The sequence below is a fragment of the Podarcis muralis genome, chromosome 2, assembly GCF_964188315.1.
Source record: "Podarcis muralis chromosome 2, rPodMur119.hap1.1, whole genome shotgun sequence".
Lineage (NCBI taxonomy): Eukaryota > Metazoa > Chordata > Lepidosauria > Squamata > Lacertidae > Podarcis > Podarcis muralis.
Window position 1 is genome coordinate 101098570 of NC_135656.1, and position 16310 is coordinate 101114879.

Consider the following 16310-nt stretch of genomic DNA (forward strand, 5'->3'; position numbering starts at 1 on the left):
AAAGATTTTTTGGGTCCAAAATTGGGCGCAGGAGAAATTTTTCAAAATTCTGATTTCTGCGCAATTTAAGTGAATGCAATTTCTGCATCAGTTTAGAAAAAAACCTCTGTTTTGCTTATTTTTCAACCAATTGGGCTTATTTTGGTATCAAAATAAGCTAATTTTTGTCTCTTTCAAAAGAAGGTCCAAAAATGGCATTAAGTGCCACAGAAAAGGGTCACCAACCATTCAAAGTGAATTATTGTCATTTTTGTACCTTGGTAGGTTCAATAAGCCATAGCACGCAAACCACAACTAACACACGTATCATACCTTTTTTGTAGAATGGGCTAACCATGAACTTGCTATGTTTTAAAAATAAGAGTGGCTGCTGGTATCACGAAGTCACCAATGGCTACCAATTCCCCCTTTGTAGTACCTGTAGTACTTATAGGAAATGCTGACAGATTTCGTACACATACATTGTAGCTTCCTTTTACCTCTCAAGTTTCAGAGGTAAGTGATTTAGAAGGAGAACAAGGACAGACAGACTTGCAGAGATGTGGGCGCATTATCACACAAGATACTTAGCTGTCACGCAATTAACAAAAAACTATATATAGAAAATGACGACACCAGGCCCTGTTCTCAGGTTGACACGTCAATGAAACTGTACCAATGAAGGAAATGGTGAGAAGGAAAAATAGATGACAAGGTGGCAGAAATCTGAAATCCACACATGATGTACCTTAAAATTAATAATAATAATAATAATAATAATAATAATAATAATAATAATAATGGAAAAATCCAAAGGGACCACACTGAAAGATGTGATTAGAATCTTACTGATGTGCCAACACGATGCAAGGTACATTATGAAAAGGAAGCATGTGACGAGGATGTAAATACTGAAGGGGGAGAAGAGAGAATTTGTGTGGAATACTTGAGAAATATCACAGATGCCGATTTAGAGTCAACGCCACTTGGTAGGTGCTAATGTAGTAAAACTATAACTGTTCATTAACTAAGTCTAGGATCACAATTAAAGGTGGCACTTGAAGGCAAATCCCCATGGGTGACAAGCAGCGCCATGCGAGGCTCTGGCGAAGGGCAATCTGGCACCTTTGGGGAGGCAATCAGGCATCTGCGCCGGAGAACTCTGATGTCAAGAGGACCCCTCGGGGGACGCTCGGGTAAGTGTTGTGAAGCTTGCAACAGCACAGTTAATGAGCCCCAAAGCTTTGGAAATGATATAACAAATATACTTCTATAAACAACAATTTATCACCCTAAATCAGAGATACTGAAGGAAAAGATCTACAGAGGGATGAAGAATTCCTAATTCTCAATCATATGTGTGTGATTTTTTTTATATTATTTCTTTTAAAGACACCCTGGGTCTAGTTTGCCTCTCCACTTTAGATGCCAACATGTGAAGGCTCAAGAACCTGCACTTCTTATGCCTCATTTTGCTTAGTAAGAAACAGCCACAATTAGGTATGTGTACATAGGGCATCAGGGACGCAGGTGGCGCTGTGGTCTAAACCACAGAGCGAAGGGTTGCTGATCAGAAGGTTGGCGGTTCGAATCCCCAAGACGGGTGAGCTCCCGTTACTCAGTCCCAGATCCTGCCCACCTAGCAGTTCGAAAGCACATCAAAGTGCAAGTAGATAAATAGCTACCGCTCTGGTGGGAAGGTGAACAGCATTTCCGTGTGCTGCTCTGGTTTCGCCAGAAGAGGTTTAGTCATGCTGCCCACATGACCCGGAAGCTGGACGCCGGCTCCCTCGGCCAGTAAAGCGAGATGAGTGCCGCAACCCCAAAGTTGTCCGTGACTGGACCTAAGGGTCACCTTTACCTTTACTTTTGGCATCACCACCACACCATACATTGAATCCAATTAAGTGAGCTGCCCCCTCCCCAGGGTCAGGTGGGCCACGATCTTGCTGCCCCCCCATTACACATTCATGATGCACCTTAACTGATGTGTGCAAAGGGTTTGAGATTCTTAGGAGTCTAATACAGTGCTACCTCGGGTTAAGTACTTAATTCGTTCTGGAGGTCTGTTCTTAACCTGAAACTGTTCTTAACCTGAAGCACCACTTTAGCTAATGGGGCCTCCTGCTGCCGCTGCGCCACCGGAGCACGATTTCTGTTCTCATCCTGAAGCAAAGTTCTTAACCTGAGGTAATATTTCTGGGTTAGTGGAGTCTGTAACCTGAAGCGTATGTAACCCGAGGTACCACTGTAATTCAAACTGAAGTATCCACTCTATTCCACAGACCAGATGCAGCTGTGGTGGAGCAGTTTGCTTGAATTTGAGTGTCTATCCATCAAACCCTCCAACACCTCACTTCCAGCTGAGCAAAGGCCTTAAAGGAAGTACACAAATTAGATACAGCTCAGCCTCAACCAAAGTTTACAGTGTGACCCTAATCCCCTTTGCTACAAAATGGATTTGAATAACCATAAATTGTCAAGGCAGTACAAGAATGCCTCACTGCATGTCTATATCCTCCCCAAATTGTCCCTTTTGCTGCAAAACATTTGAGACTGGGAAGATAGAACAAGTAGGCCCTGCTTATATTTCTAAAGGCAAGACCTTAAAAAAGAAAAAAAATACCTTTTTAAAGCCCTGGAAACCTGGAGCTGGCACTGCTCCCCAAAAGCACCTCCAAAAGCGCAAATCCTCACGTGCAGAGCAAATTACTCTCTGATTTTCAGAAGGAAAGGGCTGCTTTTGCAGACATTTATTCCTAGAGGCGCCTAGCTTCTGCCAGTTTATGGGCACCTACTATGTTTTGCATTTAGATTCCCCACTGATGGGCATGCATTGTTGGGGATATCTAGGTCAACAGCAGGAATACCTCCAGACCTTGGCCCTGGAGTTGAATCACACCTCTGACAGTGCAGTGATGATTTGCTGGCATTATTATGAGCAACATTATGCTGGTTTCATTGACAGACACTAATAAATGTTGAAAAGCAAGAGTGCCTGTCTGTAATCCACAGCCCACTTACTCTGGAGTAGTGCCATAAAAAGAAAATAAAAGTCTATGGCACTAAAGTGGGTTGTGGCCATTCTCCATTACTTAATATGGGATGTGTGGCTTTATTTACTACTTGTCAGTCCAGGATCAATAAATCATATACAAGTTCAGGTTATTCTGACTGCCAGATCAGATTTGCACATCACTTTCAGATCTAAAATGCTGCAAAGAAGTCACGTTTTCACCTTGTTGACAATTTTAAGAGTCAGTCTTGATTTACAGTGACAGGAGAAAGAAAATAAAACAACATGCTCTGGAAAATAAAAAAAGGCTTACTGTAGACTCACAGTAAGAACCATAAAAGTCTGGGAAACCAACTGATCAAACTGCTAAGGACCCTTTCATAGCCTTCTTGATTTTTATTGGTCAGATTGGAATATCTATATGCTGCTTTTCCAACAACAATGCTAAGCTCAAACCGTCTCACAATAACAACAATAACATTAAAAAGCAACATTATAATCACTATAATCATATAAAAACCACAACAGCATATAAATAAGGCAATAAACAAATCATTTCATCCAACAAGTAATAAAATTCAATACAAACTCATAGCAATTCAAAACAGCAGAAATGGCTGCTAAGCACCATCCCTGTACCTGTTGACATACTATCTCTGGGAAGGGGCTAAGCTTTCTTTGTTAACTGTAGCACAGTGGTGACAAAATCACTTCTTCCGGCAAAAATGTAAGCAGGTGGGTCTGCATTTCATCTGCTGTGAAAGATATTCCTGAATATTCCAAGTCTGAATGAAAACACTGTCTCGCCAAACCAGAATTCCTATCTCCAGACATGCGAGAACAGAAAGCGGCGACTCAGTTGTGGGGAAAGATAAGGGTGCAATTGGACCAAGACTAAGGGAACTAGGAGGCTGGGAAGGAGGCAAGGATCTTGGCTGGAGCATGGAGTACTTGAAAGAGTTCAGAAAAAGGGCAGGAAGATAAGAATCCGGATCTGGTACAGGTCACAAATGATAAGGGTACTTCCACAAGAGACATGAATAAATGCTTCAGAAAAGCAGACATCCAAAACATAGGAAGCTGTCTCATAGACTATTGATCCATTGAGATCAGCACTGTCTGCTCCAACCTTCCTCAACCTAGTGCTTTCCAGATGTTGTTGGACTACAACTCCCATCATCCCCAGTCGGACACGGGAGTTGCAGTAGTCCAATGATATCTGGAGTGGACTAGTTTGGGGAAGACTGTTCTGCTCTGACCGGTTGCAGCTCTCCAGGGCCTAAGGGCATGCAGTGAGTTCATGACTTAGGTGAAATCTGAACAGGGAGTGCTAAAAAAACGTTACGGCTTTGCACTGCTTCCACTGTCGGAGGCAGTGATGCTTCTGAACACCAGTTGCTGGAAGCCACAGGAGGGGAAAGGGCTCTTGTGCTCAGATCCTGCTAGCCAGTTTCCACAGGCACTGGATGGCCACTGTGAGAACGGGGTGCTCAATCCCAGAAACAACAAGTGCAGTTTCTACACACACACACACACACACACACACACACACACACACACACACCAGTGCAAATGCACTCTGATACTTTTGCTGTTATTCTCTGACACCATCAACAAGGATGTTAGTCAGCGTGTGACCAAAGCTCTTCTATTTTTGTTTGCCAGTAAAAAAATAATAATCTATGTCCGCAGTGCTTTTGTGAATGGATGACACCACAGAGGGATGTAGTGATGTTAGGAGTTGAATAAACAAGCTGAGCTTCTTCTGCTCATGGATTTTGACTTCAAGTCATTTCATTTATATGTCAGCAGCTCGGGATGTGCAGCAGATCAGCCATTTCGTTTCCTCCCTCACCTTTGCTGAGGCAAAGGCTGCAGGAGAGTCACATTGCTGTCTCTCAGCAACAAATACAAGCCAGCCCTGTCACCTTCAGAGGGAGGCATGACAATTCATTTCAGACTGGAAACCCTGGGAGAGCGTATTTCTTTTCTCCAAGTTTGCAAAAATGCACCTAGAGCTTGTTGTCCACTTAGCACGCCAACCAAGCCTGAGAGAACTGCATCCCATTTGTCACTGCAGACAGTGTCTTAACCACAAGCAGCCACTCAAGGACAAGCTGGCCTGAAAGGAGCAATCATCACCCCATGTGCCCCACTAAAGGACAGAATAGGGGTGTCCCTGGGAGAAATCGCCCAGCCACCCAGGAAACAGAACTATTCCAGAGTGTGTGGTTTCATATAACAGCTCTGCCAGTCCACTACTGGTGGGCAGAGAGAGGACAGAAATCTGCGCTGGCATAATTCACAAGGCATAGGGGTGAAGAGCTCAAATAGCTGCTCAGTCTAAGTGTTGGTGTAAAGCAGAGTTCCGTGCCCAGCGGAAGGATGAGGAGTACGTACTACATACTCTATATTGCTTTATTTACAGTTCAAAGCTGGTATATTACAGAAAGACATCTTGCCTCTGCCGGAGCAGAAAATGCATCCTCTCTCCTCGACAGCTTGGAGAGAATCACACAGTGAAAAACAGGAAACCAGTGTACGTCACATCCAGTCTCCCTTTCCCGTGAGAAACTCCAACAGTACAGACTGTGGAATGTAAACACCTGTCTCGTGACAAGCCCTTTCGCTGCACAGTGAAGGAAAGCAGAAACCAACATCCTCCCCCTTTCTGTGAACATCACTGGGCAGCGTGTTCGTACAATATCAGTACAAACCCAACTTCTGCACATAGGTACAGTGTTGATCCCTTGATACAACCTTGGACAATACATCAGCAGGAATTTCATTACCTGGCATATAGGACACCATTACGAGTCCCTTCTGAATACATTCCCTAGCATGCTGCAACTTTAATTGCAAGTGTTTCGTGCTTTGCTTACAACCTTCAGACTTCAGCAAAGCCAAACATGCTTTGTTGTCCTGGTAAACTTGGATTGGACATTTGACAGGAATTTTCATATCTTTGCACAATTGTATCAACCATTCACAATCCTTAAGTGAATAAGACAGTGCATTCAGTTCAGCTTCACAAGTACTTAAGCTAACTGTTGTTTGCTTCTTGCATGACCAATCAAACAGACCCTGATTGTACATGTAGCAAACTCCAGACGTACTTTTCCTGTCTGTAGTGTCACTTCCAAAACTTGCATCTGCAAATATCTCAAGACCACCAGACTTCTGATTGTTAAGTCTCAGTCTGTAATGCATAGTGCCTTTCAAATACCGCGCTATGCGTTTCAGAGCTTTCCAATCCTTGACACTAGGATTGTTGACTTGTCTGCTTAGCAAATTACAGCTAACAGCAATGTCTGGTCTTGAACATCTGGCAATGAAGTTTAGCTTGCCTAGCACACTTCTGTACAGTGTAGTGTCAGAAAATGCTTCTTCAGTGTCATCTACCTGATAACCTGTTGTGATCGGTGTGTCTACGGGGTTAGCATCCATCAGGTTTAGTTTGCTTAACACATCAGCAATTTTCCGTGACTGGTGTACTAGAATGTTACCATCTTGATCTCTCTCTATTTCTAGAGATAGGTAGTTGTTTACCTCACCAAGATCTTTCATGTCAAAGTGCTCTTTCAGTTGAGCTAGGGCGTTATTGTACATTGCGACATCTTTCCAAAAGAATAATAAATCATCAACATAAAACAAACAGTACAGTTTCTTTTGCCCCTCCTCTTTGACAAATACACATGGATCAGCTTTCCCTTGCTTAAAACCTAGAGAAAACAATACTTCAGTGAGTTTTGTGTGCCAACACCGTGCACTTTGTTTGAGACCATAAAGGGATTTCTTCAGAGCACAAACAAATCCCTGTTTTACCTGTACGCCATCAGGTGGAAGCATATAAAGTGATTCATCTAGAGATCCGTACAGAAAAGCTGTATTAATATCATGGTGACTAATGTGTAGATTTTGCTCTGCAGCTAGCTTGAGCATAAGCCTAATGCTTTCATACCTCACTGTGGGTGAGTATGTCTCGTGATAGTCTTCACCTGGTACCTGTGCAAAACCTCTGGCTACCAATCTGGCTTTGTGTCTGACTATCTTGCCATTTTGATCTGTCTTCGCTTTGAAGACCCATTTGCTTCCAAGCAGTTTCATTCCTGGAACTACTGGAACTAGCTCCCATGTTTTGTTCCTTTCTAAGGAATCAAGCTCAGCCTTCATGGCATTTAACCATGGCTCAGCTTCCTTTGAATCCAAACCCTGGATTTCTTGGAAACTTGAAGGTTCAAATACCTTCTTGGAGCTTTTAACAGCTGTTACTGCTATCGTAGCAAACTCATCAGCAAATCTCTTTGGAGGTCTGCCTTTTGTGGCTCTCTGTGACCTACGAATGAGCCTTAAGTCTTCAACACTCTCCTCTTCCTTCTTAGGAGAAAAGCGACCTATTGTGAACAATGGTTCCTCCAATTCTTGATCAGAGCTTTCAGAGGGTCGCATAGAGGCTTTCGCACTCTTGAAATCCTCTGAATCACCCGATTCAGTTTCAGATTCAGACTCAGAACCTTCATCAGTGGGTTGTTGTGGTTGCTTTTGACTATCCTCAGTCTCATCACCGTCATCAGGATAACATTGGAAAATTCCCACATTCTCCCCCCACTTTGCATTGTACTCAACACTTCTCGTGAGCTTAATTGTCTTAGAGTCAGTCATCATTATTCTGTAAGACCCTTTCTGATAACCTAGAAAGATACCATGCAATCCACGCTTGTCTAACTTGGAGTTTTGTGGTGAATGAACCCACATGTCAGAACCAAATATTTTCATGTGTTTGATGTATGGCTTCTTGCCAAACATCTTCTCATAGGGGGTACAACCAATCGCTGAAGATAACCTGCGATTGTAACTGTAAACAAAACACGAGAGAGATTCGGCCCAATAACTCTCTGGAAGATTGGCATCATGCAGCAAGGTTTTTAACCCTTGAAGCAATGTCTGATTTGCCCGTTCCGCAAGTCCATTCTGCCATGGCGAGCGAGGACTAGACAAATCGTGTTGAATTCCTTTCTTAGTCAGAAAAGCTTCAAACTGCTGAGAAGTGAATTCTCCCCCGCGATCACTGAAAAGAGTCTTTATCTTCTTACCATGCACATTTTCCAACCAAGCACAGAATTCCTTGAACCTAGGAAAAGCCTCTGATTTCTGCTTGAGATTGTACACAAAAATATATCTAGAAAATGCGTCAACCAGAACCATGAAGTACCTATTTCCACCCAAAGAGGGCGATAGTGGTCCAACCAAATCAGCATGAACAACCTGGTATGGTTCCGTAGCTTGCCTACTAGACACCTTACCTTTCGCAGCCATTTTCACCTTGTTTGCTGCGCATGCTTTGCACTTCATGTGGTACCTGCAGGGTTTAATAGTCATACCTTCAACCAAGGCAGGCATTTTAGATACTGCCTCAAAATGCAAATGACCAAATTTTCGATGAAAATCATGAATACATTCTGCATGCAAACTTTTGTTAGAACCTGCAATGCAACAAGTGTCATCCTGCACAACATCATCATAATACAAAACAAACAAACGATCAACATATTCAGCATGCAATTCATAGTCATTTTTCTTTGTGATGATGCACTTCTTGTTCTTGAAGGACACGTCAATGTTCCGCTCAATTAGCTGTCCAACGCTGAGAAGATTATGTTTGGAATCTGGCACGTAAAGGACATTCTGTATCGATAAGTCCAAACTCTGAAGAACAACAGTTCCGTAGCCTTTACTAGGAATAGTGTGGTCATCCGCCTGGTGAATCGCACCTTCCTGCGGTGTAAAAGACACAAACAGTCTCTTATCATTGCACATGTGGTGGGTTGCCGCTGAATCAACAACGAAGAAAGATCTAGACGTCTTCTGGACCTCTGCAACCTTTGGAGTGAAGCGTGAAACCATAGCCTTGTGCTGCGTTGTCCTAGACACCGGACCTTTGCCTTTGCCTCGGCCTTTTCCACGCGATGAGCTTTCGCTGCGCTGCTCTGTCTTGGCCTTGGGATATCTGCATTCCCTCTTCATATGGCCTAGACGTCCACATGAGTAGCATTTCACTGCCTTCAAAGCTTTGGCGCCATCTGGTGGTTCCACTGCACTATGGGACGACGTCTGTGAAGACTCCCCCTTGCCCATGCAGCTAGCACCCCGGCGATCTGCTTCATTTAACACCACGGCAGTAACATAGTCCACTGTCAGCTGAGCTGTTGGCTGCACAGCAATCTGGGTTGCAACAGACTCCCAACCTGAACCCAAAGATTGTAGTATCATGAAAGAATACACAGCCTCTGGAAAGTTGAGTCCTCTCTGTTGCAGCTCATGTCTCAGATTTTGCATCTCCAACAGATGTAAACGCACATCTCCACCTTCAGCAAGAGCCATATTATGCAGCTTGTTAAAGTAAAACATAGTAGATCCAGCTTCTGTCCTTAAGTGAGCCTCTCTCAAAGAGTCCCAAATTTCTCTGGCTGAGGTCTTATCACGCAATAGACAGAGCTCTTCTGGGGATACTATCAATGTAAGAGTTCCCCGTGCTTTGGAATCCTTAGCTTTCCATGCATCTGTAACTGGAGCTGGGGGGGTTTCTGTAATCACCTCAAACAAACCCTCTTTCCGCAGAATTGCCTCTGCATACAAAACCCAGTCCGCATAATTTTTCTTGTTGAGCTTAGGAATCCTACAAGCATCCTGAAGGGCCATCATGACTCTGGCATTAGCCTTCAGCGTTATATATGCTGCTTTAAATCTTGCTGCGTCACTGCTGCAGCTGCTTTAGTCCAAAAGCGCTTTTAAAAGTTACTTTCGATTTCCCCAGCATAGTAACTTGTGCCTGGGAGCCTTTTGCCTATTCCCGGCAAAACGGCTTTAAAAGTTCAAAGTCCAGCCATAAAGCCATTAACTGGAAGCTGGCAGGCTGCCCGGAGCAGGAGTACATACCTCATCAATCATGTTTACGCGCAGAGCAGATTCCAATCCGATCTGTCCCTCTGCATTCCGATGCTTTGCCGGCACTCCGATTCGACTTCTGGGCCCATAACCACGTGTTGGTGTAAAGCAGAGTTCCGTGCCCAGCGGAAGGATGAGGAGTACGTACTACATACTCTATATTGCTTTATTTACAGTTCAAAGCTGGTATATTACAGAAAGACATCTTGCCTCTGCCGGAGCAGAAAATGCATCCTCTCTCCTCGACAGCTTGGAGAGAATCACACAGTGAAAAACAGGAAACCAGTGTACGTCACATCCAGTCTCCCTTTCCCGTGAGAAACTCCAACAGTACAGACTGTGGAATGTAAACACCTGTCTCGTGACAAGCCCTTTCGCTGCACAGTGAAGGAAAGCAGAAACCAACACTAAGATGGAGCAAAACGCCAACAGCCGTCGCCAAGACACCTGGAGATCTGGGCTCAAATCCTAGCTCCCATTTGGTCTTGGCGACCTGAATTCACAGATCATTTTGACATGGTGATCTTTGTCATGTTGTACTAGACCAGGCTTGCTCAAACTCAGCCTTCCAGATGTTTTTGAGACTACAATTCCCATCATCCCTGACCACTGGTCCTGCTAGCTAGGGATCATGGGAGTTGTAGGCCAAAAACAGCTGGAGGACCAAGTTTGAGGAAGCCTGTATTAGACATAACTAGTGAAACATCTCCAGCATATGTTTGAGATTACCAAAGAATCTGCCTTATGCAGACTATTGATCTACCCAGCCCAGTATTGTTTATTCTGATTGCCAAGGGTTCATTAAGGCACTTTTGCCTAGCACTGCTACCTACCGAAGATCCTTCTAGCACCATCATCTACAGAAGCCATTCCATGTGGCTCTAATATAAGACAGGGAGAATGATGGAACTGCAGGGCCTCTCCTTCAACTGTGCAGGGAGAACTGCAACTTTAGGATCCTCTCTTTGAAATCTTTTAATTCCAGTTGCTCATGACAAGAGTTATGTAGCTAAGAAACAGTACCCAAGTTTGCTATACCTCCCCTCCTTCCCCCACAACCTCTTTTCCTTTTGTGTTGTGTCTTTAAGATGATAAGCTTGGGGGCAGGGGCTGTCTTATCGGTGACATTTGGCAAGCTGCTCTGGGGGCCTTTTTCTTCTGAAGACTGGGGGGGAAATACCCTGTGCTTCATTTTGGAGGAAGGCTGGGACAGAAAGCTATAAAATAAGATAAATATAAAATAAACAGAATATGCGCTGCAGAAAGTTTCCTAGTTTAGGCAGAGCCACACAAATCACATGGGAAGCTACATGTGCTGTGCTTGCGACTATAAATGTCACAGTATCACTGTAGTAATTCAGTTGGGTCAATGACATAAACCATGCAAAAACATTTTGTGTGAATCAGACCTCAGAGACACCTTTGCCCAGAATGGAATCAGTCAGCTACTTAATGTTCTATGCATGGAGAATATGAATCAATGTGATGCACCTCGTCCAAGATTTCAAGAGCCTTTGACCAGGCACTTTATGATGCAAATCAGTAGTTTTGGTTTAAAGGATCAGCATTGTGGAGACCCAAGTTCACATCCATGCTCAGCAATGAAGTACAGATGATGAGCTTACCAAGTGGCAAAGATGTCTAACATGCCTCTGCTTTGTCAAATGGATTAATGGACACACGGTGGGATTTTTCTCTCCTACCATGCATTTTAGCATGTGGTAAAAACTGGGGTAAGACTTCTTCACCTCAACCCCTTGGCAAATTGGCTTCCTGTATTGGGCAAGCGTATGTTAACCACAAATATATTTTAACCCCAAGCATATTTTAACCATAAATGGCATATAATTAGCATCTCCTGCAAAAAGCAGCCTCCGTAGCTCCTTATCCATCACAGCAAATTCCCAGGCTGGGAAGAGTTATGACACTATGACAGTTGCTTCTTTGGTGCGTTAAAGTTAGAAGAGAAAATGGGTCGTTTCAGTAGCAACACCACCCTCTTCTCTGATGGTGGGCATTATACAGATTTAGAGAGCTGGACAGATGGAAAACAACAGACCTGAGCCCCTGGGACAAGGATCTGAGGGAAGATCTAAGCAAACAGGAAGACCTGTAATTGAGGAACACTTATAGATACGAGTTTCAATGCTAACCATGTTGACTGTTACCCAGGCAAAGACTTAGCCTGACACAGAAGAGTCTGGGTGGAGTCACTCTGGAGCCTGAGGAGGTATCATAGCCTGAGGAACCATCTACCTACAGCTCTCGGTGCCTCAATATGAGGCAGCATAGCACAGATTTAAAAGTTCCGGGTTTGTCACACACTTCTCATCTGGAGAAAGAGCATCATTTCAGTACTGCAGTAGCTGTATGTGGACTCTGTCCACGCCAGGGATTGGGGAACCTATGGTCCTCCTGACATAGGCCTTCCTCAACTGCAGTTCCTATTCTCCTGGACTACTGGCCCTGCTGGCTGGGGCTGATGGGAACTGCTGCATCTAGTGTACCATGGGTCCCCAGCCCTGTTCTGAACCCTTTATGGATGTAACCACCCCTAGCACTATAGAGCTGTTTTCAGCCTGGAAACGAGTGTGGAGCCAGAAGGAGGCAGTGTGGCCAGAAGCACTGAGCACTTGATGATACGGCTGTTTCATCATTTCCACACCATCGATCAAGATGAACACTATCCAGGCATTCACCCCAAGTGGTAAAGCTTCTCAAATACTGTGCAACATGTTACCAAGGCACCGGGGCTGCTCTCAAAACAAAAAGAAGCCCATTTTGTCACTTTCTTATAATGCAAGCTATTACCTTTCATTAGTGCCCCTGAGGTGAGCAACCCACAGCCAATAAATATTAATGCTTCCTGACAATGATACAACACCGGCTCCAAACACTCATAACCGGAGTGTCATTATTAGGCCTGAGCATGCTACATTTTTTGATTAACCATATTTTTCAGCTCACTTGTGATCTCGATCGCTTTCCCCAAAGCTTTGTTTATGTGCACATAGGTACGTGTCGGTGCATGTGGAGTGAATAACAACTCTCCACAGCCCCTCGCTATCTGGGTTCCCTGGGGGAAAGGAAGGCTCACAGAGCCTGCTTGCTTTGTTTATGTCTGATCTCCATGAGGCAGGCTGCATGCCTTTTCAGGACATGCCACAAAGCATGTGAGGCCAGTTTGCATACTGACCTCACATGGGGTGTGTTCCATGATACATTGGGTCAATGTGCCTCAGCAAGTGCGTGAGTTAGTACAGGATAGGTGTATCTATCTACATAGCAGATTGAGCTATGTATATCAATAGGGACCATCATGGTTGTGAGTCCTGAAAGACTTGTTCCCTGCCTTGTAGGCCTTTTTCCACCTGGCCTGGAAAGACAGGACCCTCAGTGACTCCAGCTACAAAAGCTGAGGCTGCTGAAGAGGCCAGAGGCCATCTTGGCTGACTCTTAGTCCAGACCCAGGTCATCGAGCCTGAGCTTCCACAGCCGCCACTCACCATGATTGGCAGAATTGGCAGTAACAGCAGCAGATAGGTTCAATGCTTATGGTAACATTTTATTTTCTTCCCAACTATGTTGCTTTAAATGTGCATTTTACATCTGACTTCCTTTAGTAGTGTTTTCTTTTGAAATGTTTAGGGTTTTTCTTTTGTTCACTTTGCTGCATTAAATGTGCATTCTGTAGTCGACCTCCTTTGTAACGTTTTATTTTGAAATATTTTAAGATAATATTTTAGCTTCCTGTTAAATGTGTTGCATTGAATGTACACTTTTAGCTTGAATGTTTTATTCTGGATTGTTCTATTTGATCTTTTAATGCAGTAAGTCACTTTGAGATTTCCCCCCCTTAAAACTATAAAGCAGTAGAGAAATGAATAATAACAGCAACAATATATCCTAACAATATAACAATGTATCTGAAGAAGTGTGCATGCACACGAAAGCTCATACCAAGAACTAACTTAGTTGGTCTTTAAGGTGCTACTGGAAGGAATTTTTTTTGTAGCAACAATATACTACCTTTTATGGGATTTTGAATTTCAGCAGCTTTGAGAAACAATATAATTCATTCATTGATTGATTTGCTAATTAAATGAGGGATTCCTCAGGAAACCTCAATAATTTTCATTACGAAACAAAACTGCCTCCTGAAGCCAGCGGGACGATCAGTGTGACAGCATCCCAGAGACATGGAAAATCTAAAAAGCAACTTAAGCAGAAAGTGTGCTTCATTTAAGGTTTCTGCTTTTCAGCACTTTTACGGAAATAAATGCTTAGCAAAACGTGGGCCCTCTGTAAAGCCTGAAATATCAGTGTACGCATTGGAAGTGGCAGGAGCTACTACTACCCCAGGAACAGAACGATTGTCTTGTGTTTGTTTTAAGCTGTGATGACCTTTGTCTATGACCGATAAAGTTGGCATCCCATCAGATCACAATTATTAAAATAAAATAAAATGGGGGGACGCAAGTCTCCCATGTTAGGAACATCACATTTTTGTCTGTGAAATCAAGAGCTAGGTTCACCAGCAGATCCTTCTGTATATACCAAAGCAGCGTGAAATGTCACAGCATTGCTGAGAGTGGTGTCCAAGTCCAATAATTCAGATTATTAATGCAACGGTCTGGGAGAGCCTCTCATCTTGCTGAGGTTCCTTAATACCCTACCCTCAACCTAACCTCCTGCTTTAGATTGTGGCAGTACAAGTCTTATTTCCTGGACACGTCTGACGGGCTCACAACAGTGGTTCATCTGGAGGGCAGGCATGTTGGAGATGTGCTTTTTAAACAAATACATATTCGCAGAAAAGTGCAACAGTATATTTATGCAGCCCTGAATAGCTCGTGTGAAGAAAAAACCCCAAAGAGCTAAAGGCACAACATTTCCCCTTGTTTTAAATGGTGTACCACATTGTACCTTTGGAGGCTTCCGTGCCAAGTGGGTTTTCGAAGCTGCTGGTTGTAATTTGGCTCCAAGCGTCCTTCACAGCAGACTTGGAAACTACCCTGTTGTTGAGGCTCTGCTGAGGCCGGAAGTTATTCCTCAGGTATTCCACAGACTTGACGTGGTCTTGCTGTTCCGTGGTAAATATGGAATAGAACGCTTCCAGCTGAATGTAGCAAACCAGCATGAAGGGAAAGAAAAAGGAGGGGGGAAGGGGGGCATTAATTAGGGGGGGAAAACCAATGTGGCAAAATCTGGGCAGCTGATAAGAATGCAAAATGGCAGGAAGTACTGATGCCAAGACTGATAAATCAAACAGGAAACCAGGCTGCCCGCTGAAATCACTGCCAACAGCTTTATCTAGCCCCATTTTTAGCCTGCCAAGCGAGCAAACACTTTAGAAACCCTCTACAAAGTTAGTGTCTGGAGGAGGCAAGAAAAAATATTCTTTCCTAGCCTCTCTGTACTGTATGTACTTACAGATATATACAGCCCCCTCTTTTGTTTTATAAGGCATTGTGTATGTGTGTTTTACTATTATCCTGCAGAAGAGGGGCACACATTCAATACACAAATCACAGCTCAGCACACAGCCATTCCATCTTTCCATTATTTGTGTTTACAGCAGTATCTAGAAGGGCCAGCGGTTGCTAGAGTAGAGGGACCTATTGTGCTGCAAGCTGTAGATACTATAAAAGCTTGGCCCTGCCACACAGAGATAACAAACTTAGCGCTAGATGGACAGAATGAGGAAGGGGCTAAAAAGAGGGATTGAGGGGGACGATTACTGCTCTAAAGATAGGAGCAAAGCTGGAAATGGATCTTGCTCCTTTCAAGCTCCCTGATGCTCCACTTCAGCGTTTGCCAACCTGGTGCCCTCCAGCTGTTTTGGATGACAACTCTCATCAGCATCAGCCAGCCAGGAGGTTGTGCTGGAGTTGTAAGTTGTGGAACTCCCTCACCACAGAGGTGCATAGCGTAACTTCATAACACAGTTTTCGGAAGATGGAGAAGATGCACTTCTTTACCTTGGCTTTTCACATGTGAGATGTATATTTTTAGGACCCAACTTATTTCTTAGACTATAAGTGGTTTTAAACTGTTTTTTAATATTGTCTTTTAGCTGTCGTAACCCACCCTGGGACCTTAGGGTAATAATAATCCAAAGCAACAAGAGCCTCAAGCTGGCAAAGGCACTGAACCACATGTCTGACACAGCTCTTTGCAGCGCCAGTTTTCATCTCTAAAGTACTCTAAGAGAAAAGATCGTCTGCACTTAGGTCCAATTACAAGTCATAGAAAACTGGGCAAAAGAAGGCCATGTGCAGTGAAAAGCATGTGTGTATGTGTGTGCACGCACACACACACACACACACACACACACACCAAGCTTGCAAATTGTTTTTGACAAACACTT

At 43.8% G+C, this 16310-nt stretch overlaps 1 protein-coding gene across 4 annotated transcripts in view; it reads right to left on the reverse strand.

Moving 5' to 3' along the window:
• The window catches only part of PTPRG (protein tyrosine phosphatase receptor type G), a 538165-nt gene that overhangs the window by 99495 nt on the left and 422360 nt on the right, over positions 1–16310 (reverse strand). For all 4 annotated transcript variants that reach the window (XM_028719555.2, XM_077925092.1, XM_077925090.1 and 1 more), the window contains exon 8: positions 14867–15059. In XM_028719555.2, coding sequence (XP_028575388.2) covers positions 14867–15059 — 193 coding nt within the window. The remainder of the gene's footprint in view (positions 1–14866; positions 15060–16310) is intronic.